General features: G+C 34.3%; 2 protein-coding genes across 2 annotated transcripts in view; one reads left to right on the forward strand and one right to left on the reverse strand.

Annotated features, from left to right (window-relative positions):
• LOC149085643 (cell adhesion molecule 2-like) overlaps positions 1–20,011 on the reverse strand; it is a 104,915-nt gene extending 84,904 nt beyond the window's left edge. Inside the window, exon 1 of the mRNA XM_089232449.1 lies at positions 19,736–20,011. The gene's annotated coding sequence lies outside the window, so the exon portion shown is untranslated. The remainder of the gene's footprint in view (positions 1–19,735) is intronic.
• On the forward strand, positions 7,067–9,612 carry LOC149085644 (uncharacterized). The gene is made up of 4 exons (XM_089232487.1): positions 7,067–7,219; positions 7,634–7,884; positions 8,441–8,711; positions 9,538–9,612. The coding sequence occupies exons 1-4, from the start codon at positions 7,067–7,069 to the stop codon at positions 9,610–9,612; spliced, it is 750 nt and encodes a 249-aa protein (XP_089088613.1).
• Positions 20,012–25,468: the final 5,457 nt, after the last annotated feature.

Below are 25,468 nucleotides of genomic sequence, written 5' to 3' on the forward strand. Positions count from 1 at the left end.
GACTTACCACCCCTACTGATTCCAACCGGTCTTTGAAAACTTCCGCTAACCTTCTTCGCAAAACATCAAAGTTAGTTCTCCGAAAACAAGGAACCAGTCTTTTGTTATCAACCTTACCCGAGGAAAAGTTACAGAGAAATCTGACGATACGATGATCACTGGAAGAAAACTCTTCCCCCACCGAAACATGTTCAACTAGATCCTCAGAACTAGTAAGAACTAAATCCAAAATAGCAGTACCCCTAGTGGCTTCTGATACATGCTGATACAAAAAATTTTCGAGCACCAACTTAAGAAAGTCTCTTTCATACTGATTTCCAGATGAAAGGTTCTCCCAATCAATACCCGGGTAATTGAAATCCCCTAGTATGAGAACCCTCTTTCGCTTACACATGTAGGAAACATATTTTACGGAAACATATAAACGTATTTATGTTGTCGAGTTCAGCTTGTTTCGCGTACATGCTACTACACCAACTCCGGTCATATATCGCCATACGGCAATTTCCAACTAGCGGAGTTGGGTGGGAAATGAAGGCTCCATCCATCGGCGGTCGCCCTAGGTAAAGAGCTTCGAATGTTCTATGCCCGGATTCGAATCCATGGACCTTGACGGTTACCGTCTTCATAGTGGAAGACGAGCATCTTTACCACTGCGCCACTCGGGCACTCGTGTACATGCTGCCATCTGGCTTCCATCTTTACTTCAGAATTGCACTGCAAAACATAATTTGTGTGTTCCAATAAAAAAAAAAGTAGCAGCATATTTCTTTAATCTGTTTTTTCCTTAAACGTACAAAAACACTGCTGTATTTCTATTTTGTATTTGGCGGGTGATAATTTGCCACTATGTTGCCATCTGCCATCTATATTTCAAACTATGAGTGAGGTAAGTTGTAGTAACGAAATTGTATCGTTGTAGGCCTGTTGCCATCTGGGGCGAGACCTTTTAACTGGGAAATCGGCTCGAAGTTGGGAACCGCAGAAAACCAACTTCAACCGACCACCACTGTGGTGACGGTGGGGTTCGAACCCGGGTTCTCGTGAAAAAAGATGTTATCTAACGAGATACTTGACTTAAGAAAATTAGACCTACTCACCAGAGTATAAAGAACCCTGCTTTGAGCACAACACCTTCGCAAAAAAAACAGGGGTCCACAATAAATACCTATGAGGACGTATTTTTTTATGGATTTTTAAGGTTGGTACGCCCAACACCCCCCCCCCCACCCCTTCATTTTAACATCAATTACACTGTCAAGTTGTGATAAACGAATATAAATCAAAGATTCTAATTCAGTAGAATCCGAACTATCCGGCCTAATGTGGCGGAAAAGCAGGCCGGATAACAGAAAACCCGGATAGAAAGTAGCTCTACAAATGCTTTCTTCCTACATCCACTTCACAGAAGCACCGTTTTAACAGCAAGAACCGCTCCCATTGATGTTTTGTGACCTCTTGTGGTACAGGTCAGTACTTTATACAGAAATGTATACATAATGTAAATGTTTGTTACATGCAGTTTTAAAAATTTATTACAGAATAAGTATGACAAAGGTTATGAAATTATGTAAATAGTTCTCATCATTTATTATGTCATTTTTCGCCTGTAAATAGTCATTATCTTATTTAAAAATGAAAATTAACGCATTAACGAAGATTAACCTCTGTAAATATCACCAAACGTTGAAAAAAATTAGTGAAGTTTGGCGATAGCTCCGATGATTTTACGACGTCATTGCGCCGAGAGACTTGACCGCGATAGTCGCGAGCCGCATAGTCGAGATTTCATTGTACTTCTACATACACGATTTTCAGCATTATATCGTAACCATCCAAATTTTTCTCGAAATTTAAAAAAATAAAAAGGGAATACACTTTTCTTCTTCTTTTCGCAGAAAAAAAAAAACGATTTTTCAGAAAAAAAATTATTTTCATTTTTTATTTTTTCAGAAAATTGTGCTTTTTGTTTCGTTTCTTTTCCACTGAATATGTATAGAACGGAGTCAGTTTTCAAGATACATGTACGGGGAAAAAAAAAATTTTACGTCTCTATCTTAAATCGGAGAACTATTTGGAATTCAAGTATTCGTCGTTACCGTACAATGTACACAGCCAGAAAACATTGCTGGGGATGGTTCCGAAGTTCCATTCAAGATACCAAGAACAACCGACACCTGGTTATACAAGTGAACAGTATTTTCTTTAATGTCGCGTATAAAACGACGGAATCTTCCTTTTGTTTCTCTGTTTCCTAAGGAATATGTTTCATTTTCTTTTCTTTTTTTCTGATACGGATAATAGCTTCTTCTTGAAAATTCAGTATTCCCGCATCTTCTTTTTTGTAGTGGATAAAACGACAGTAATGTACGTACATATTATGTATAAATTCTATTTCAAGTTCGCGGTTTTTGTCTAATCTGTGTAAAAGCAACTACACGTGAAACTGCAAGCTTGACAAGCATGCATGTTAAATCTTTTTTGTACAATCATGGTCAATTTTTCTTTTGCCTTCCTCTCCAAATGGTGCAAGTATGCTTGCGAAAGCATCGGTTCGTACACTGAAGCAATTTGCGGGGGGAAAAAATTCACTAACAAATAATTCGGTATAAACGAGTGAGCGAGTCGTGACTAAGTGAGTAAATGGGTAGGGGTGAGCAACATAATGAATAACCCGTCTCCACACCTGGTCACTGACTTGCTCATTCACTTGGTCACTGACTTGCTCATTCACTTAATCACTAAATTGCTCATTCACTTAATCACTAAATTGCTCATTCACTTGGTCACTGACTTGCTCATTCACTTGGTCACTAAATTGCTCATTCACCTGGCCTCTAAATTGCCCATTCACCTGGCCTCTAAATTGCTCATTCACCTGGCCTCTAAATTGCTCATTCACCTGGCCTCTAAATTGCTCATTCACCTGGCCTCTAAATTGCTCATTCACTTACTTACCCGGTCACTGAATTCTCTTTCACTCACTTGGTTATTGAATTGCTCATTCACTCAGTTCGTCACTAAATAGCTCATTCACTAATTTGGTAGACAAAGTGCATTTACTTGATCACCAAATTGCTCAATTACGCATTAATTTTTCTAATTTGGTCACTGACTTGCTCATTCAATCACTAATTCGCTCACTGACCATTGACTTGCTTATTCACTCACCCCTTTGCTGATTGCTGAGTTGCTCACACTTGCTCATGCTGACAACTTGCTGATTCGCCCACTGACTAAATTGCTCGTTCATAACCGAACTTGTTGCCGGTGAAGTTTCTTATACAACTTAAGTCAACAACTTTCTTATAATCCTAAGTTATATTAAAAATTCTTAAAAAAAAACAGCCATAAAAGCTTTTCCACATCACGTCACGATCATTAATTTGTATTTTTCCAAAGCGGCTTCAGATTTCAATAATATTTCATTGAAATATTCCGAATCATAGACGTACGTAACGACCATCAACTTGCATCTCGGAATGGTAAAATTAAAAAAAATGCATCTTAATATATTATTCCTCATACACCGTATAATATATTTTTTTATTAATTTCAAATATTTTTCCTTTTTATTTATTTTTTTTAATATACTTTCAAGAGAAAACAAACTGCATATATTTCCCGTACGATTTCGCTTATCCGGTCGACCGTTTTCTTCAGTATCCGTCATGAAGAAGACGCTGGTTTATATCAGAAGAAACATAGGAAAATACGAAATGAACAAAATAAATTTAAAACCAAAATATTTTTGTTTGCTATATTTTACTTATATTTGACATCTATATATCTTATGGGCATCTTTTTCCCCATCTTCCTCGGTGCGCATTTTGGCTGTTGTGGCTTTCGTATTTGTATTGTTTTTGAATTCGGAAAAACCGTAAGTTATCATTTAAATATATTCATGGATTAAAGACAACTCCGATATCCTAGTTTGTGGTATGAATGCTTTACTTTCTTCTACTACTACTTCGGATGCTAAGTCATATTCCAAATTCGCAGAAAAAAACAACCAATAATAAAAGCTTCTACATCACGCTACAATCATTAATTTGTGTTTTTCAAAGCAGCCTCAAGCTTCAATAATATTTTATTGAAATATTCCGAGTCATAGACGTACGTAACGACCATCAACTCGCATCTCGGAATGGTAAAACAACAGCGCAACAGAAAAAAAAACACCTTAATATATTATTCCTCATACACCGTGTATAATGTATTTTTTATTTATTTCGAATATTTATTTATTTTTTTATCTTTTTTTCATGTGATTTCTTTTTGAATATACCTCCAAGAGAAGGAAAGAAAAAAAAGCTGGATATATTTTCCGTGCGCTTTCGCTTATCCGGTCGACCGTTTTCTTCGGTATCCGTCCTGAAGAAGACGCTGGTTTATATCTTGGATGCTTTTAAATATTCAGTAATTTCCACCATGGTCGAAGAAACACGTTTTGAATTTCATGGCTGGGGAGAAAGTTTTTCCTTTCTCTCCTGCTCCTGTATTTTTCTTTTTTTTACATGGTTTTTTTTTATTTTTACCGTTTTGTGGGAAACCCATAATGGTTTTTCCCGAGGCTTACGCTCCTTTCTATACATTTTTTTTTCCCAGTACAGTATATATACCTATATATATATATATATTTTTTTTTTTCTATCTTATTCCCTCAACATAGAATTTTAATCTTCCTCTCTCGCATACGTTCAAGTGGATTTCCTATTTTAGCTGCTGGAAAACTACGAAATATATATATATATATATATATATATGTAAAATATATAAAAGAAGTACCAAAAATACTAAAAAAATACTTTTGGGTTTTTCTTTCTTTTTTTATCAAAATAGAGGGTTATATACTGCTTTAACTCTCACTCTCTCTGTGTGCTTGTTTGTTGCTTTTTTTTTTTAACTTCCATTTTTCATTGTAAGTATTTCATGATGGTTTCCGAAAACCCGAAATTTCTGAAAAGATATCATTTGTATTATGTGAATGTGCAGATGTAAAGGAAAGGAAATGTTTTTTTTTTTGGATTGAATCGTTGTATTTTGTTTTTGTGTGTTTTCTTTTTTACTTGAAAAGGTACATGAGATTAGTTTAAGGGGTTCCGTACCTTTTAACATGATGAGAAACTATGTCGTAACTCTATATCTTTAGTAGACATACCATTAAAATTGTAGTAATTTTAATGGTATGTCTACTAGAGATATAGACTATGGATTAACCATTGATTTAATTCAAATTTTTTTACACATATTTTTGATTGTATATATGCTGCTATCCTACGTCGATAAAAATTTTTATATATTTCTAATACTTATTTTTTTTTTTTGTAAATTCTCAGAGTAATGCGTTAAAAACAGCTTGTGCGTATGATGAAATATCATGACATCACGAAATGTAATTGAATAAGAATTAATTTAAAATAAATGAAACTGTTCTGTTCATGAAATGAAGCAAAAGATTTAGGTTTCAATGACAACCTTATTGAAAGCTAAATTTATTTTAAATTTTGAAATTGAAAAAAATTTTAATTGAACAAGACACACACACATGTGAACCTTTGAACCATTCTGCTCCTGATTATAGAAAAGAAACTTCATGGATAGCTCACAAGCAAAAATCTAATGTTTAGCAGTTGCTTAGATGCATCAATGCCGAAAATAGACCCAAATATACCATGTCCTTATTTGAAAAATATAAGAAACTCATGTTTCTTCAGAGCAATCCTGTTAAATTCAGGGTTAATGAATTTCAAGAAAAAACACCAGTATGGGATTCTATGGGCTTTTTCAACACATCAGAATGATTTTTTTCAACCAGAATTTATTTTTTTATTTTCTTTTGTTGTTCAATAACGATACTTTTTGCTAACAAGAGCCTGCTAGCCATTGTACTAGAAGGCTGAGCAATCAACACACATACACACACACACAAAGTAGGCAATTGGAACGCCTCTGAATATAAAAAATAACACTTGGAACAGGATATCATTGCCCTGCAAATATTTCATTTAAACCATGGTTTTCCAACCTTTTTTATCCCACCGCCCCCTTCTTCAAAAATTTTTTTGCTCCCATCGCCCCCCAACGCAATCTAACCCATGGGATCCTATGTTATACCCGTAGCTTCTACCGCCCCCCAGGGGGCGTTAACGCCCACGTTGGGAATCACTGATCTAAACCATAGTTGCGCAACCTTCGGCCCGCGAGACAAATGCGGCCCACCGAGAGTTTTCATCCGGCACGCAAAAGGTGTTCCGGTAGAAAAGTACCAATACACACAGCACGATAAAAGTCTTGGATGACCATATTTTCTTCATAAAAATACAGCAAATCGGAATCCATAGTGGATATTGTCAATTATCGCGAAAAATTATCTATAGTTGCCAATTACAGTCAAAAAAACTTGTCTGGGGTAAGTAAGGTTGCCAACTATAGCCAAAAGAAATTCTTAAAACATGTAAATTTACTAATTACAACCAATAGAAGTTGTCAAAGGCAAGTAAGGTTGCTGAAAACAGCCAAAGAAATTATCTAACGCAAGTAAAGTTGCCAGTTACAAACAAAAAATATTGTCAAAAGCATTATCATTAATATTAATTCATAAATCATGAGAATAGTCAATAGTCAATTCATGATTTCAAAAATTCAAATAAGCTTTGTTGAAAATAAGGGAAAAAAACGGGGCGACCACCACACACACACACAAAATTTCGGAAATGCCTCGTAAAATACGAGTCATAGCGTGACCTACGTGAGTGACAAGGCCAACTCAATCCCCATCAACATACCTCTGACGTCACCAACCTTGGGGCTAACCGGATCGGAAAGTCCCCTAGTCAAAGCTGTATTAAGAAGCTTTGCCCCAAAGCTGCATTAAGAGTAACTTACAAGCGGCTTTGCTTTGCCCCTAGTAGAAACAGGTTCTTCTGCCATAATGTTAAGGAAACTCCATTACTCTGTACATTTTCCTTCTAGTTCTACGACACAAAGCATGTTGAGGAACATTTTTTTTCAAGAATTTACAGTTTAAACATCAAATTAATAGTTGTTATATATGTTGTGAAATATGCCACAAACTTGTTCAGTAGTAAATTGTAGGGGAAACTACAAAAACGGCCCCAAAGTAAAGGTGTTCGGTTTTCCGAAAGAAGAGCAGCTAAAAGGCAAGTGGTTGAATGCTATAAAGAGGAAAGACTTTACTCCAACAAAAAACAGCAAGGTGAGCTGTGTATTTTTTTCTTCACGTGAAAAAAATTATTACGCGCATGTTTTTTTTCTTTTAAATTGATTACGTATTTTATATTCTATCTCTATATTCTGATGTCCTAGCAGTAAGAGAGGATCTTCTAGGACCGGTATATAGTAAATTTATAGTGTAAAAAAATTTACATAGGCCTATTTAACACTGGCAATAGTGAAATATAATAATTATAATTTTGTATGCATTTACTTAATGATACGGTTATATTAGTTGACATAGGCATACGCAGAATTTTCTCGGGGTGGGGGGGGTTTTAATTTTTTCTTACAAAATAACGCTATAATCTCGGCCCCCTTTGCGTATGCCAATGTTAGTTGATAATTATTGTTGATTTAATGATAACTACAATATATTTTCATTTTAAACGTATAGGTATGTGAGAAACATTTTAAAGAAGACGATATAATCAGTGAAGTGACGGAATATGATCCTAAATCAGGAAAGGAAATCACAGTGAAGCTTCAAGTGTCACGAGCAGGAGCGATTCCCACAATTTTTCCGGATTGTCCGAGCTATATGTCTTCCTACAGTCGCAGTAGAGAAGCACCAGAAGAAAAGAAAAAAAGAATAGAGTTTCAAAATTTCAATAAAGCTATAGAAGACAGCAGAAAAGAAAAAGAAAGGTTTGAGAAAGAACAATTTTTGAATACTTTAGATGATTTGAAATCAAAATTAAGTGTTATTGATAGTAAAGAGTGGAGCACAATAGTTAAAGAAAATAGTGTTATGTTTTTACTGATTGAGCAATCACCTGCTCCTCAGATTAGCTCATCAGTTGTAATTGACAATGAGTTAAATGTTTCTGCATATATTAGAAATGTGCCTGTACCGAAAATTGCAAATATAAATTTACCGGTGAAAATTAGTAGCTGCCAAACATTGAGTGAAATTTTGATAGCCTTAATTGCTGTGTGTAACATTTCAAAATCTGATACTGGCAGTGATAATATCATTCTTCTTTTGAAAAATTTATTGGAATATTTTCTCAAAGAAAATTCTAAAGATGAGTTCTTAAATTTTTTTTATGATCAGATAGTTTTGAAATCGTCTAAAAAACCAATTTATTCCCCAGAAATGATAATATTCAGTACCTAGATTCACACCCTGTCACCTCATACATATAAATTCATTAGACAATCAAACAAACTAATTTTTCCCCCATACATCAACTATTCAAAGGTTATGCTCAGACTCCAGCTTGAGTCCTCATTGTGAACAAAATGATTCTGACTTTCTTAACTATCTAAAACAAAAAGTACCACATTTAAAACCACCTGATCTAAACATAATCCTAATGATAGATGAAATTCATTTAAAATCATATTTGGACTATAAAGGAGGAAGTATTGTTGGCATGTCTCATGATTCATCAAAACTAGCATCCAGTGCTCAAGTGTTTATGATAGCCAGTGTTACTTCTTCCTATAAAGATGTTGCTCATGTGCTCCCCGTGAAAACAATAACTTTTGATAAATTACATAATTTCATTAAAAAGCTAATTCTTAACTTAGAAAATATTGGATTTCATGTGTTTTGTGTTATAACAGACAATAATGCCATTAACAGAAAATCTATGTCTCAGTTTGTTAATCCACCAAATTTTCAATGCATTTACCCACACCCTGTTGATCATGGAAGACCATTATTTTTTTTAATTGATCCTGTTCATCTTCTAAAAAGTATAAGAAATAATTGGATAAACCAAAAGAACCATAAAAAATGTATGTATTTTCCATCCTTTGATGGCATGACAGACGCTCAAAATTTTCACACTGCATCCTTTAATTCTCTCAGAAAATTGTATGAGTGTGAAATGAACGGCTTGATCAAATACGGCTATAACTTAACGTTAAAAGCTCTTTTCCCATCATGTCTTGAACGCCAAAATGTAAATTTAGTCCTGAAAATTTTCAATGAAAGTATCATTAATGCCCTTTTAGAAATTGGTGAAAAGAAAGAAATTCCACACTTCAAAGACACTGCAAACTATATAAATATTCATTTAAATTGGTGGAAAATAATGAATGTCAAATCTAAATACATTGGAATTCGATTAAATGATCAGCTCAAAACCCCATTAACTTATTCAGCTGATGATGAAAAGTTGATATTTTTGCATAACTTTTTGAATTGGTTGGAGGAATGGGAAAAGATGAAATGCACTACAGGCATGTTAACAAAAGAAACACACACTGCACTAAAAGTAACCACATATGCTATAATTGAAATAACATCTTATTGTAAAAATGAGCTCAATATGGATTACATCCTTCCAGGAAAATTTCAGACTGACAATCTCGAGCTCAGATTCAGCTTATATCGACAAATGGCAGGCAGTCATTATCATATAACTATTCGTCAATTGTTTGAATCTGAAAACAAGCTGAGAATTCGAGCAAATATGAAACTAGGCATCATTTCAAAAAAATATACAATCCCTGTGAATGACATAATTTTAAATGATAATTTTGGAGATATAAATTCAATTGATGAAAGATCTGAAATAACCAATTTTGAAGTAGATGAAGTAAGAGAAAATGAAATTGAACAAGCACATGAATATTTACTTGTTTTGGCATACATAGCTGGGTACTGTGTATTCTCAGTTTTGAAAAACAGTAAATGCGATAGCTGTAAAACTATATTAACAGTCGATAAAGAATTTGATTTTGAAGAAATTCACAGTTTAATTATGAAATTCGATCGTGGTAAACTTTTTTTTCCATCATCTGCAGTAGTGAATGTGGTGTTATATAGTTATCTGATTATTAATAAATTACTTACTTTATTATAAATAAAGAAAATGAATTATTGAAAAACAAAAACCATCGAGACCTTCTATTCAAGGTTTCAAAGAAATACATAACTGATGAAAATATGTTTGTGTTTGAGGAGTTTTGTTCTTTTGGACACAATGCAACAGAAATTTTAAGTAAAATTTTGTGGTCATCTACAAACATATTTTTGAACAACTTCTGTAAGCAAAGAAACGATTCTTCAGTCGAAAGAAAAAGTCAGAAGCGAAAATTAAATACTTTAATTTCGCAATAAGATGCTCTAGATGGATTCTTTAATCATTTGTGCTGTTACGTAATCGGTTATAAATACTTGTATTTTTTGCTTGTAATTAATGTGGTTTTTGTGCATATTGTATATATAATATTTTATTTGTGTGTGTATAACAGTAAATAAATTTCTAAATTTGAAATTTCAGATGTGCCAAACATTTGCTTTTATTATTTTATCTTGAAATAAAAAGTTTGTTCTATCTGATCATTGACTAAGTTTACTTACTCAAACATAATTTAGAGAGCTTTAAAATGCATATTGTTTTTTCAAAAACTGATATAATATTCTGACTATTGTTTTAATGTTCGCATTTATACACTTCTCAATCCTCTATAGCAGCGATTCTCAACCTTTTCTGACTCGCTTTTCAGTGTATACTTTCTATGGCGGAGCCCTGTTTAGTATATTATTTATTGGTGGTACCTTTTTAGGCCTCTTTTTTTTTGTTAGTTTATCAAATTTACTGATTTATTTTATTATCCTCGAGTGGCCGCGGAGCCCGCACCGGTTGAGAACCGCTGTTTGGTGTATATCTGAATATACTTGGCAAATATATAGTCGGAAAAAGAAAACTCATTATACCAATTTATTTTAACGTACACGGAAATACAATACTTTTCATCCAGAAACAGTGGATCCCGTGTTGGCGCATTTTTTGAGATTTTGCTGGTATAGAAATTTATAAAATTGCATCAAATTCATGCAATTCGAAGTAAAATTCTGGTTAATTATTAATCAACTTTGCTAAGCAAGATTTTATCGATTGAAAGATAACACGGTAAAATAAAGGCAAACTGTATGTTTCATCCTCAAAGCCATTGTAACTAATTAAAATGCCCATTAAACTTAATTAAATTCCTGTGTTGATGCAAGGTTTAAATTGAAAATATGCTATCACAAATTTCATCCGTATTTGAAGAAATATTCACTATGTTTTTATGGAAGTGAGCCACACACATCGAGGTTAATATTCCGTCAAAAACACGACCTTAAAAAAAAATCCAACAGTTAAAGAGAGAATTTTTCACTGTCCAGCGACGCGATGCCCCACGAGTGCTGACGTCATTTTCGATTGAGGGGGCCTTATTACTTTCGAAGGTCACGGTCATAGTCACACTGTCACACTATGTATTTTCATTTTCTGGCCCACGAGTGGAAAATTGCGTATCTGGCCCGCGGACTGAAAAGGTTGTGCACCCCTAATCTAAGCCCTTGATTTGGGATGGTTGCGCATTCACGCCCTAATCATGCGCTATCTACGTAGACCTCAACAGGCTGATTGCTCTTAAGGAGAATTCTTTCACTTTTCAACCGTATCTCAAAATAATTCGTAACCGTGTATGGAGCGAAAACAAAGCCGGAGAGAGCTTATCGAGCAATGACTTCCAGGTCATTCCCCATTGATGACCTAAATTCAAGTTAAGAAGAATGTGAGGCCTGTTTTCACCGATTTTTCCACTTTATCGAATTTCGAAGACTGTCCGGTTAATGAAATTTGGCTGCCGACTTTTAAAAGAGAGAGATAAACTGTCGTTTCTTTCGCAATACCCCCCCCCCCCATTTCATCAGTAAGCAAAGCGTTGCAGTGACACGCATTTATTCAAAAATATAATACAGTACTTAATTACTATGTTTCGAAGGTACATGTATTAACCTGTAATTTTGCAAATTTCAAACTTCTGATATTTTTGAACTACAAAAGATGTTACTTGTTGAAAAGTCAGCATTTCATTTAAATTGAAACTGATAAAATGCAATAACTCATTTAATACACTCTCATCATAACAACACTTTTGCTTTAATGCAGAGTTTTTTTACGGTTCTTCTGTTCTGATACAATGATTCTCAACCTGTGGTACGTATGCTTTTTCGGGGTACGTGTCAACCCATTATGGGGAAGGTTAAATAATCAGTCGTGAAGAAAATACTTTTTTCTGGACATTATGCCGAGGTGAACTCGGAAAGAAACGTCTACTGATCTCCTTTGGGAATCGAACCCACTCCTCTTGCAATGGCTCCCAACTTCAAGGCGCAAATGTGAGCCGATCTCCCATTGTTAGAAAACTTGATGGCAGATGCCAGCACTACACATAACAAGAATTACACAGAACCAAACTTCACGTTTTGTTTACAACACGTACTCGCACATTCCGGAATGTATCAGTTTGTTAAAAATTCCTTAGAGGAACGTGTATGAGGTGCATGTACGGGTAGTAGTAGTAATTATCTTTCAAACCAGGCAGGTACACTATCCATATACACCACAGGAGACGCGACCATTCCTTCCTTATTTACAAACTGTGGCGTGACGCGCTGAAGTAGAGGCTTAGGAGCCTCCCTTAAATTCAAGAAATTGACCCAGGTGGCGCAGTAGAGAGTGTGAGATAATTTTTGATTCTTTTTTTTTCTCAGCCCAATTATATAAAAGAAAGATTTTTTTGCCAGATTTTATGCCGAGGTGAACTCGGAAAGAAATAATAGAATAATATATAGGAAAAAGGCTTTCTTTTATACATTGGGCAGACAAAGAATCAAAAATCATCTCATTCTCGTTAGGTAGCCATATCGGGGGTAAAAAACAAAAAATAAAATTTCAAAATAACAATTTGATACAATGAGGAAGATCAAATACGTAGGCTCCTGTGAATTTGTAGAGGATGTATAAGTTCCTACGCATTTTTAAGGGATACGCAATTTCCCACGCATTTATACAAATTCAAAGGCCACAACAGGCAAAGTGTCCAACGATGTGGCTGAGAAAAGATGACCATAGAAAATATGGATGTCAAATATCATTAAAATACAGCAACCTTAAAATAAGAGCAATTATCGCTTAAAAAAATAATGCACACTAAAATAAAACTAATAAAGAGCTAATTCTTAGTTTTTAGTTCATTGCAAAGCCAGAGTTGTTTGAAATATATTGAGAAAGTTTCATAGAGAGATATCTTGAAAAATGCTCGAAAAATCCAGATTTTTGTGAAGTAAAAGAACAAAAAACACAGATCTTTAGAAAACGCATTCAAAGATTTCATTATCAGGCTAAGATCATTAAATTTGTTAAACATAATTGTTAATAGCAAGTTCAGGGGTCTTTCAACTTTCCAGACATTGCTTGCCAAATAAAACTTTCCACGAAGCCCGCAGGCCACCAAGTCATACTACGGTATTCTCGATTTTCAAACTGGATTCTCCAAATTATTGAACACTTATCTACTTTGAATTTTTTTTCATTAAATTTAAATTTTTTTTATCTATTTTCAAATAGCTTTTTTTGATTTATAATGAAAGTTAATGAATCAGTTATGATTAAATGATTCATAAGTAAATTCTTTTAATTACTGATTTTTCTTATTAAATCTGGAATTTTCCCTATAATTCTGAAATTATGTTTTCATTAATTTTGAATTTTCCCTATAATTCTGAAATTATGTTTTCATTAATTTTGAATTTTCATTATTTATAAAATTATTTCTTTCAAAAATTCTTAATTTTTTCATGAATTTTTACTCTCAAGAATTCTAAAATATGATCTTAATCACTGAAAATTGCTCTAACATCTAACAATTCTGAGAAAATTGATCTTATAACAATTCTGAGAAAATTGATCTTATAACAATTCTGAATCAAATTTACTTTTAATAACTCTAAAAAAAAATTAGCTCTTGAAAATTCTAAAATCACTTTCAATAATTCTGAAATTATTCTCAATAATTCTGAAATTATTCTAAAAGTAGTTCTGCAATTATTTCTTTCAGTTATTCTGTAATAATTCTGAAATTATTCTGTAATAATTCTGAAATTATTCTGTAATAATTCTGAAATTATTCTAAAAGTAGTTCTGCAATTATTTCTTTCAGTTATTCTGTAATAATTTTTTCATTAATTATATATTTTCATCAATTATGAAATTTTTTTCAATAATTTTAAAATTATTTCTTTTTTTGTAGCAGGTCTGTGAAGTTCTGTAATTATATATAGCTTTTGGATACCGAATTTCTCGAGATATGTAACCTACATGAAATCATAAGCCTCAAAAACTGTTTTGGTTCCGTTCCCCCCCCCCCCCCCGAATCCGTTACGACGGCCCTTTTAATGTATCAACTGTGCAGCATTACTATTTACTGAATCTGGAAGATATCTCACAGTTCTAAATGCAGTAGTACAGATTTCAGCGGCCAGAGCTACTTAATGACTTTTTCTAATGGAATTCAATCGTTTTTCTATGCAAAGTAGCTATTTTCTAAAATTCGTCGGCAGGCCACATTTGACCCGTGGGTCATGGGTTGAAGTTGTTCACCCCTGTTCTAGTTATCGTAGAATGAAACAGTTTTGAATTGAAATAACTGCAATTTCAAATGCACAAACAAAATAGAAATTGAAAAATCGTGACGTAATTCGTCATTTGAAGGCTGGAATTTGCATTAAAATTTTGTGTTGTTCAAAATAAATTCCACGACATGAAAGTGATATCTTTAGACGAATTCAATGAATCGAGTTTTTAAACGAAATTATACGAACGGGGATGATATTTCGTTTCCTTGGCATGATTCACAACTACCGAGTCATGCACACGGACATCGGTAAAATTTTCTCTACTTCTCCTTTTCACTATAGTGATTATTTTAGAAGAGCGTGTACTTTGTATTTTTTAATGGTGTAGCAACGGTTCTTTAAAAGAAAATGAAATTTCGTACCCACTTAGTATCATTATTATAATACTTATAATACTTTTCTCCTAACATATCGTGATCAGAGGTTTCCGTAACAACCGACAGGGAGTTTGAGAATAATTGGCCAGTTTCGCCCCGTGTTATTGAAAACCGCCGAATAGGAAATTCAATTTGTAACGACTTGGTTTCAATTACTCTGAGTTAATCTAGTTTCATCATAAATCGTTTTCGAACGTTAAATTCGTGCATATAAAACTTATTAATATTACTTCGAGAGTAGAAATTTGAATAGTTCTATAAAAGTCGAAGTTATTCACGTGATTATTTCGAGAACAGACGTAGAAAATTATTGTACCTCAGAGAAGAGTACTCCTCGACTTTTTCACATCTGCGGGACAGTAAGAATAGGGGAAATAATTTGAGGATAAGCAAGAAGCAAATAGGAGAAATAATTTGCTGGCCGACAAAAAATAGATAAATAAGAGAGATAGTTTGCGGACCCTCAAAAAATAAATAAATGGTAGAAATAATTTGAGGAAGCACAAGAAATAAAAAGAATAAGAGAAATAATTTGAGGACGAGCAAAAAATAGATGAATAGGAACAATATTTCCGGACCTTCTGATGGGCTAATATAGAAATTAAAACCAATATAGTGGCGATATACTATCTACCATAACAAATCTAAAATTAATGTGAATAAATAATGTACGAATCTAAAGTTATGTAGCAGCTAATATAAATTTGGCAAAATGTTTCACAGATCTGCAAAAAATTCTCACCGGCCGACACCTGTTCGCGGACCAGCGGCTAAAATGAATTAATCACTTGTTCAGGAAGTGGATGCTAAATAAACAATTACAAATACTGTGCAGCTAAATTTCTGGAAAAATAAAAAATGGTGAAATATTTTTGTGTACGTAGAATTCAAAATACAGATTTCAATTATGTGATATATGAGTCTATCTACCTATACTGGTAGAGCAAAAACTTTCACCCCATGACAATCCAACCAATTGTTCAAATTTTTTACTTTCATATTAATAAATTAAATTTTAATTCAAGGAATGCTCTGAGGAAAAAAACACGGAAGAGAATTTTCCACGCAGTGAACCATCCGTTTCGGTTTAAACTCTGTTTTGTTTAGGAAAACAAAATTGATTCGGCATTCATTAAGAAATGAATAAACATTGTGTAAAATAGGTCAGCTAGCTGTGAAGAAACTCTCTAACCTCTATGGTTTACCCCCATAAAAAAGTATTAATTTTCTTTGTAAATACTGATTAATACTTTTAATTACCGATTATTAATTTCACCCGAAGTAAATGGGTGCTCTTGGCATATTTTTAATTGAAACAATACATCAATAAAGCAATTTAGTTAGAGCAGTTTTTTAATTTAAAATATAAAATGGTCAGTTTAAAATGGTCATTTATTTATGCGGGTAAAATATAGTTTTCCTTCATTTTACTATTTCCTATAAACAGAATTTCCTATAACTTGAATAGTGTTATAATTTGAATTTGACTTACAATTCCCTTAATCTTTTGCGGTTTCATAAATCTCTGAACACGTAACATTGAAACAGCTGTCAAAAATTACACCGACAAAGAATCAACTCTTTCCAGATAAAAAAGTATTTTACTTATATAGCCATATCTTGTACTGAAATGACAAAGATATACTCTAAAATCTCACCGGAAGCATTGGGAAAAGAAATTTTATAATGTGTTCTTTGACCATGTATATTAAAATATATGTATTTGCCATGTATATTCAAATATACAACAGACCATAGAGGATTAACGTTCACGAAACAATTGAATTTTTAAATTGTAAACAATAATTGTAAATTCCTAGCATTGAATGAGTTCCTATCAGCGCATGGGGTACACATCAAGTGTTTTTTCAAACCACACTTCGACACTTTTATCTTAGATAAAATTATAACATGGAAATTGAAAAAATCATAATACATATATGATAATCATATTCGGCTATCATTTTTCTACACTAAATAACGAATAAAGTGTCTATTAGAAAATTTATACAACCACTTATAACGGCTAAATCTTCCTTAAAGAATTGCGGTCGAGTACATTTATAACATACGGTTTTATAATCCCCAATTTTTGGCTCCTCCCTTTCCATAGATTTTCACCTCTGTTACATTCTCCGCTTAAAACATACAATGAGGTTATAATATACCAAAAACACTACCTTTAACGTAGAACATAATTCCATATAACATACTGAAAACAAAAACCTAGTAAAACGAAGCCAAAAACAGACTTATTTGGGCAACGTGAATCGTATGCAGGTGATATTTTGATGGGGGGGTTTTTTTTCACAGAAAGCCGTGGAAATTTTTGTAATAACGAAAAATTTTTTGTCGATATAGTTGGATTAATTGTAAATTCTCGTCATTTTAATGATCTACAGCTAAAAAGCGCCACCTGTTAGTAAAGCAAATCTATTATAATAGACTGAAAAACTGCAATTTGAGAAAATCGCGCTCAAAAAGTGTTTTTTTTTTTCGTGTATATTTACACGATAATTCATTACTTCTTTCTTTTGAAGGAACAAATTAAACAATTGACATGAATCTTATTGCATTTGATTTATAACTAAATTAAAATATGATAAAAAAAATATGATTAAATTAAATATGAGATTAAATATTTTAAATGTGAATTTTGAAAATTGTTTTCGGGGGTCATGACACCCCCCTTAAACTCTGTACGTCTTCTTCGAAGCCGTGTTATTAGGATAAGCAGTGCAATTCAAAATGAATTTTTTTCAACGTGATTTTTCCGGCATTCTATACGTATCGGTAAATACGAAAAAAAATTACCAGCTTGGAAATCATTTTTCATCCCTCATAATGATCTGACAGGATGATCCTGTCAGTGCTTATTTCGTTGCCGTACGTTTGTTATTCCACGAAATTTTTCATTTTCTCGAATTATAACTGACTTTTTATTCGCCTTGCATAATAGAACACCATTTGAGAATTATGTAAAAACAAGACGAATGTAATGAAGTGTTGCCAAGGATCTCTTTTTTTTTTGGAACTTGGACCAGAATCAATATTTTAATCAAAGTTTTGGAAAAGATTTACTCAAGTTATTTATTGCTTAAGGCATTTAAAATAAGAAGTAGGTGAAGTATTTCCCGTATTTAAAAGACACATTAGAATAATTTCTTTCTTTCAAAGCCAAGTACAACTCAAGTCTATCACCATCTATGGGTGATTTACTACCTAGTGAGTTGAGCCAGAAGTGTAACTGTGCGTGTACCCTAACAGTCTGAGTGCATATGTAGTGTTGTGCTTGATTTTTCAGTGCTGCCATCTGTATTTCAGAAGTGAAGTGAGTGATATGTTATGATTGAGTTACATTTGTACTGTTTGTAGGTCTGTTGCTCTGTGCGGCGAGACTTTTTAAGGGGGAGATCGGTTCGCATTCTCGCCTTGAAGTTGGGAACCACAGAAAACCAACTTCAGCCGACCACCCCTGTGTCTACAGTGGGGTTCGAACCTCGTGACGCGAGTCTGTCACTATGACCACCACATCGTCTGTAGATGTTAGAATCAATTCATATCATATGAGACGTCAAGTTTTGTGTACACCATACACTACGATATAATATACAGCAGGGGTCTTCAACGCATGGCCCGTGGACCACATTTACCCCTCAGAGCTTTCTGTAGTGGCCCGCCGATCATTATCAAAAAATGATTATGAACATTAAAGAACGATTAATTCCTGAATTAATGAAAGAAAAAATTTCTTAATCGATGGAGAAAATAATTTAGAAATTGCTAAATGAAATAATTCTAGAAGAAAAATTAAATAATTTCGGAACAAATTGATGAAAATTGAGAATTACTGAAAGAAATAATTTCAGAATTTTCGAAACAAATGATTTCTGAATTGGTGAAAAAAAAATGTTGTTTCTCAAATCAACGAGAGAAATAATTCTAGAATTACCCAATATAAATAATTGAAGAATCATTTGAAGGGATGTCAGATTAAAAAACCAATCTTAGAATTACCTAATTTAATCTCTAACTTCACAAAACCTTTTCAGAATTAGTGAAAGAAATTATTTCTGATCTAATCAAAATTGATAATTAATAGAGTAAATAATTTCAGAGTAATTGGAAGTCTCCAATTATGTTTGTCCCTGTTAAACTCTCTAAGACGTCACTAAATTACCTGAGTTAGTGGCCAGCGGACTTCGTGGGAAGTTGCGATTCGGCCCGTCGTGTCTAGACGGTTGAAGACCTCTGATATACAGAGTGCAAATTCAAGTACAATAAAACCCTCATATGTGGTCAACCCTCTTAGAAGCCCAAATAATAATTTTCTCTTGGATAATAAATGTGTGAATTTCAAACCCTTGATTAACGGAAACCCCTATTTTACGGACAAATATTTTTGTCCTACCGGTGTCCGTAAAAGAGAGGTTTTACTGTATTTATTCATCCTTTAATATTTCAATCACTGATCGCAGAAACATACTTCCAATTAGAAAAAATATTCCGATAATGTTCGGATTCCAGATATGCCATTCATTTCTACAAGAGAATTTATACGTATTAAAATTATTTTTCAAATATCCTCTCTTAACCACAACTTATTGGTAAAAGCTTGTCCTGCAATACTGAAGATTTCACCAAAAATTATATATTTATGGATAAATTCTAATGTGAATATATAAACACTTACTTTTTTTTGTCCCCGTATCTTCGATGTATCCTTGGGAAACAGGACAAAATGAATGAGGAATAATATCAAAAAACAAAATCGTCCCGGAGTTAAATCCTGAAAGAAAAACTGAAAAACTAAGGATATATGTGTACCGTCACCACGCGCTGCCAATCACATCGCCAGCGAAACCCAAAAAAAATAAAGAACAGAACACGCGACACAGAATCCCGTGTCCAGGCCGGTCCAGAATTAAGTTGTGTCTGGTGGTGGACGCTTAAAAGCCGAGGAGTGAGTGAGTGAGTGGTATCAAAACATAAAAGTTTCACCACAGCGCCATCTCGCCGCTCAACAGCGAAACCATATACACCTTTTTAGTATAGATTTTTACCGTTTTGAGGATACCTCGCACCAACATTCGCTCTTTTGTTTCCTTTCTTTTTTTTTTCAGCGGTAATATTATTTTTTTTATTGGTATTATTATCATTATTTCTTTTATTATTATTATTCTTTTCACACGTGGGGTTATCGGATGCAGAAGCGTTTTGTTTGCGGTGTTAAGGACATTATAGCTCTTTATTGCTGGAAATAAGTGGCCATAAAAATTTCTTCATTGTTTTGAGGGGGGTTTTTCTTTACGCAAGGGAAAACTACGCTCCGAGCAAAAGTTCCCCGTTAATATGTTATTTTCAGCAACATTAACAGCTGGTCGTGAGGAGTAGCCGCATAAAAGGCATTAATATAAGAAATCTCCCTGGTATAAAGGCTATATACATTTTTTTTTACTATTATTTATTATTTTTCAGACGTTGTTACATTATATTTATCGCATAAATTTTCACTTCCAACTGCTATAAAGCGAATAAATTTTAATATATTTATAATTAGTATTCCGAAGGTGAGATGAGCCCGACAAGAAGGTTGAAAAAAAACATAATGTTTTTCTTAATCGAAATCGTCTAGATCCAGACGGTGTTTGTGGCTTTACAATGGGGAGAGCTATCTCATGAATAGTATAAAATACTCGATGGTGTCTTGTTGTGTGGGAACTGCATCGAAATCATTTACTATGAGATTTTTCCTGTGACGTCTCACACTCGTTCTTCTGAAACATTGTTTTAAATATGAACAAAATCACTAAAATATGTGAAATATACATTTTATTAAAATTAAATTACCTGAATTCGGAGGTTTGTGGAAAGCCTTCTACTGGTGTAAATGATAAAGACATTCGGACAACAGATGCTCCAGATGACCAGGGTACCAGATGACCTCCCTGTATACACTAGTAAGTGCTGCCCCATCTAGGGCCAAATAACAAGGGCTGTCCCACGAAACGCTGCAGTCGGTACCAACTGTTCCCCGCAGAACTGAGTGTGCTCGCTCTGCTTCATTATTAATTACGGTAGTTTGTACAATATAGCTGTATTGTCCATTTTACTGATATATTTCCAAAATTATCTTTTCGATTATTGTCCTTAGTATTTATATATTTATTGGCTTGCTTCGTTCAATCATTTAAACACTTAAAATAAGAAATTTTGCATTTGTTCATGGGGTAACTTCCACTGAGAATATTAATCCCGTACGTTAGTTGACATTTATTGAAAGCCAACTTGAGAAACATAATTTCAACTATCTTTTGAACTTCCAAATTTTTTTGGTTATCTTTTTGTTTTCAATTGAATTCGGTGTGGCTTTTAGAAGCCTTGGTTATTACCAATGCAACTGCAACATAAAAACATGGGAAGAAAATACAAAGCAAAATCTTAAAATGTTCGAAGTTATTATTACAACAAAACCTGTCTTTAACGGAACCTGTATTAAGCGGAAACTTGTCTTCACCGGGAAAAAATCGTGGTCCCGTGATTTCAGTGCCAAAATACACATTAAAAAACCTGGATTAAACGGAACCTGACTAACGCGGAAACGGAAAGTTTAATTTTAACGGAAAATTTCCCACTATGAGTGTTTGGCGACCAATAGAGCAAAGAATCGTACAAAATGTTAAAGTTGTTCCACCGAAATTTTTTACTCAATCTATGCTTGCAAATGTGAGTTCTACATCACACGCCCTTAGATTAGCAAAAACCGTTTCTGTACTTGATGCTGCGGTTTTGATAAGCCATATGTAGTATAAAGCATTTGTTTCTTGTAATTGTAACAAAATTTTTCAGAAAAGCAGACTTTTCCACGGGAAAAATCAGTGTCAGGGTTTAATTTCCAAATGATATGCAGGACTTACAAAATTGTAAGCAAGCTGTGCGCATTCCGTGATCGCAAGGCTGAGCAGGGCCGGAATTAATTAGAGAGAGGCGAAAGGGGACAACTGCACTGGCGACAAAAATTTAGGGGGGGTGACAAATTTTAGGTGGAAACAAAAGCACTATTATAAAATCATTGAGTTTTACAGTGGTAGGGGCTGCAAAATCTCATATTGCTGTTTCCCTCGCAAAATCCCCAGTTACGGCCCTGATGCTGAGGATTACGAAAACATAGGCGATAATGTAAAACTATACCTGACACGACAAATATTGACACCCTAGTTGAAAATTTTCAACTAGGGTGAATTTTTAAAACAGTAAAATAAGTAAACAACTAAAATGTAAAAATAACACGTTTCGTTTGCAGTTGGTTATCTGCTGAAAAACAAAATGTTGGGCAGTGACGTCACGCAGTATCTCCGACAACACGCCCACTGAACCAAGGCGGCAAGCGCGAATTCAAAGAAACAGTCTTTACTATATGACTCTGTCCAATGACACGCTCTTTATTCGATCAGAACAAAAATTTGCTGATATGTAGCGTCATTGCTCGACAAATCAATCCATGGATGTTCAGTTCTTGGTTTTCCACAAAATGATTCCTATTCACTAATCCACAGAGGACAAATAACGTAACACGTAATGTTATCGCTTCTGAAAGATGCTATTCGTCGGCATTTTCCAGGTATTAATGCAGAGTTATTGCGGTAAGCTAAAGAGAACCGCAGAGGATATGTCTTTTTATATGTGGGGAATGTGGTTTTCTCCGAATTGAAAACACTTCTATAACTTAAGGTGCCAAAGGTCGAGCATCGACATCGCCTATGGTAGAATTCGTTCTTCAATTTGTGTTATTTAATCAATATTGGTGAACAGTCACTCTATCGTCTCAAGTGTCGGTCTCGTTCTATTGTTTATGTGTGATTTTTTCCTTAGTCTTGTTTACTTTGTATTTTCTGTTTGACAAGAATTTTTTCTTGTTTACATTTGTATGTGTGCTTTTTAATGTTTTGTGTATTCTGTATTTTTCATCTCACGTTACGAATTTTTTCTTATTTGCGTTGTATATGATTTCTCCACAAATCCACTCGACGTTCGTTACAATTACCGTCCGTTACAGCAGTAACTCCATTATAACGCCCGGTACAACAGGTCTCAAATGTGTTTCTATTTTCACCACGTTATTCTTATTCTATATAGAACCAGTAAATCTCATTCAATCCATTACAACGTCCGTTTCGACTCGGATCCCCGTTGTTTGCAAACAAATTGACAAAATCCTCCTTTGGGTGTTTGACCCAGACCTTTGATGCTTGGGGGGGAAAAAGGGGGGATATGAAGCATAGATGTTAAAGAGAAAGCTTTTTCACTTCTATGGATAACCCGGTGCTTAACTACTTTAAGCACTCCAACTCCGGTCATATATCGCCATACGGCATTTTTCAACCAGTGGAGTTGGATGGAAAATGAAGGTGCCATATATATCGGTGATACCCCAGGTAAGGAACTTGTTTCAGATGTTCTTGCCTGGATTCGAACACGTGGACCTTGATTGTAACTTTCATAGTGGAAGACAAGCATTTTATCACTGCTTCACTCGGGCGCTCCGGTGGAGCAGTGGCCAGTATTTTTTTTAAATAATGACAATAATTTTTTTTTGTCATGTAAGTGCATGAAGGGTACCTCATTTGCTTAATATAACTCCTCGAAATATTTCCACTCCGGATATTTCAATTCAATGACAAGAATGTCGTTTAGACAAGTTATCAGATAAGAAGTAATCCTTAGGTTTAAACTGTGGGCAAAATACTGTAATATTATACGATATCTACGTATATATCCAAATGCAAGAAAGTAGAAGAAAATGTTGAGCAGATGTTATATTATACGATGTGAAAATTGATGCAAGAAGGCCAAAAAGACAAAGAGGTAATTAAAAAAAGAAGAAGATGCAACATCACTGTACAGAACATAAAAAATACGCCACTGTCTAATAAAGACATCATATTGAACTACAGAGAGGGCAGAAAATAGCCTACATTACTTTATATGATTACACAAACATGTAGACGTTTTTGAAAACAAGTAGAACTAAAAACGCCTGTGGAATTCCACTGTTTGCTTCACTGCAACATCATATATGTTGCAACAAAGCTAGAATTTAGGGATTGATAAAATTCTTCCGATGCCGAAGAAGGGGGGGGGGGAAGGTATGTCGAAACGAAAATATTTGAATCAAATGAAGAAAGTAATGTTGTTTCAAAAAATCATTCTTCCATGTTGAAATGGCACTTGGTTTTGAATTTCAAAATTTAAACTAATTCCCCATAAAAGTAAACCTCGGAAAACTCTTGTTGGGAAGAAAGAAAAACTCGTTAACTTACTTTTTCGAGTTTAATATGGTTTACAAGTTTATACGTGATGTTCTATATTATCAATTACCAATTACAATTGGTATTAACAACGAAATTCCTAAACTTCAGACCTCAAACTAGACACATGAACGAAGGAACGCCAGAACTCTCTCACCGTACTTGTCTCGTTGCCGAAATTTCCTTCAGCCCAGCTTCGTAGCAATGTTCGACTACTATTCAACCACACATGCACTTCGTAAACATTCCTCTACGGAATTTATAATGAATTGATACTTGCCGGAATGTGCGTGTACGTGTTGTGAACCTAACATGAAGTTTATTTCTGTGTAATGATTGTTATGTGTATCTGCCATCAATTTCTAACTATGAGTGAAGTGTAATGACTGAATAAGTATATTCTGTAGTTCTGTTGTTCTCTGCGGCGGGGTTTTTTAACGGAGAAATCGGCTCGCATTTGTGCCTCGAAAGTGGGAGCCAACCGTAGCAGAGTCTGAAACACTTTATTATTGAGACAAAAAAATACCAGCATATATATGTTACTGCCAAAGTCAGAAGTTGGCCAGTTCGCGAATCAGTCAATTTCGTTATACATTGACCCGGCCAGTGTCCGAATTTCGGGCTATGGCCAGCCAGTTCCTGAAGAGCCCGGAGATCCCTGGCCAAAGTCAGATAACAAAATTCGGATGGATTAAGAGTCATCGCCAAGTTGGCACATTTTTTAGTGGAAATTACGTCCACGTCAGCTATGCTTTAATCTTTAACCACAGTCACGATTCGGAAATCTTTTTTTTTTTCATTTTACAGAAAAAAACTGTATATGTCTATATTATTACATGGTTTTTTTTTTCTCTCAAATTTCTCTTTTTTTCTCTCGTCACATGGAGCTAATTCAATATACCTACTTTATAGCCATGTATCACAGCCGCTGTGGTGGTCGAGTGGTCATATTGACGGACTCGCATCGCGAGGATCCGGGGTCGAACCCCACCGTCGCCATGGTGGTGGTTGGCTGAAGTTGGTTTCCTGTGGTTCCCAACTTCGAGGCGCAAATGCGAGCCGATCTCCCCATTAAAAAGTCTCGCCACAGAGAGCAACAGGCCTACAACAATTAATTA

This window comes from Pholcus phalangioides, unplaced genomic scaffold (assembly GCF_987345545.1).
Source record: "Pholcus phalangioides strain wild (caught in Gottingen) unplaced genomic scaffold, Ppha-v1.0 ptg000006l_1, whole genome shotgun sequence".
NCBI classification, from domain to species: Eukaryota; Metazoa; Arthropoda; class Arachnida; order Araneae; family Pholcidae; genus Pholcus; species Pholcus phalangioides.

Excerpts from the sequence above, each read along its gene's own strand:
- LOC149085644 (XM_089232487.1), top strand. The coding sequence starts at position 7,067 with ATGCCACAAACTTGTTCAGTAGTAAATTGTAGGGGAAACTACAAAAAC. Across the intron at positions 7,885-8,440 it reads AGCAGAAAAGAAAAAGAAAG|GTTATGCTCAGACTCCAGCT; the intron begins GTTTGAGAAAGA and ends AACTATTCAAAG. Across the intron at positions 8,712-9,537 it reads ATGTTGCTCATGTGCTCCCC|GAAAATTTCAGACTGACAAT; the intron begins GTGAAAACAATA and ends ACATCCTTCCAG.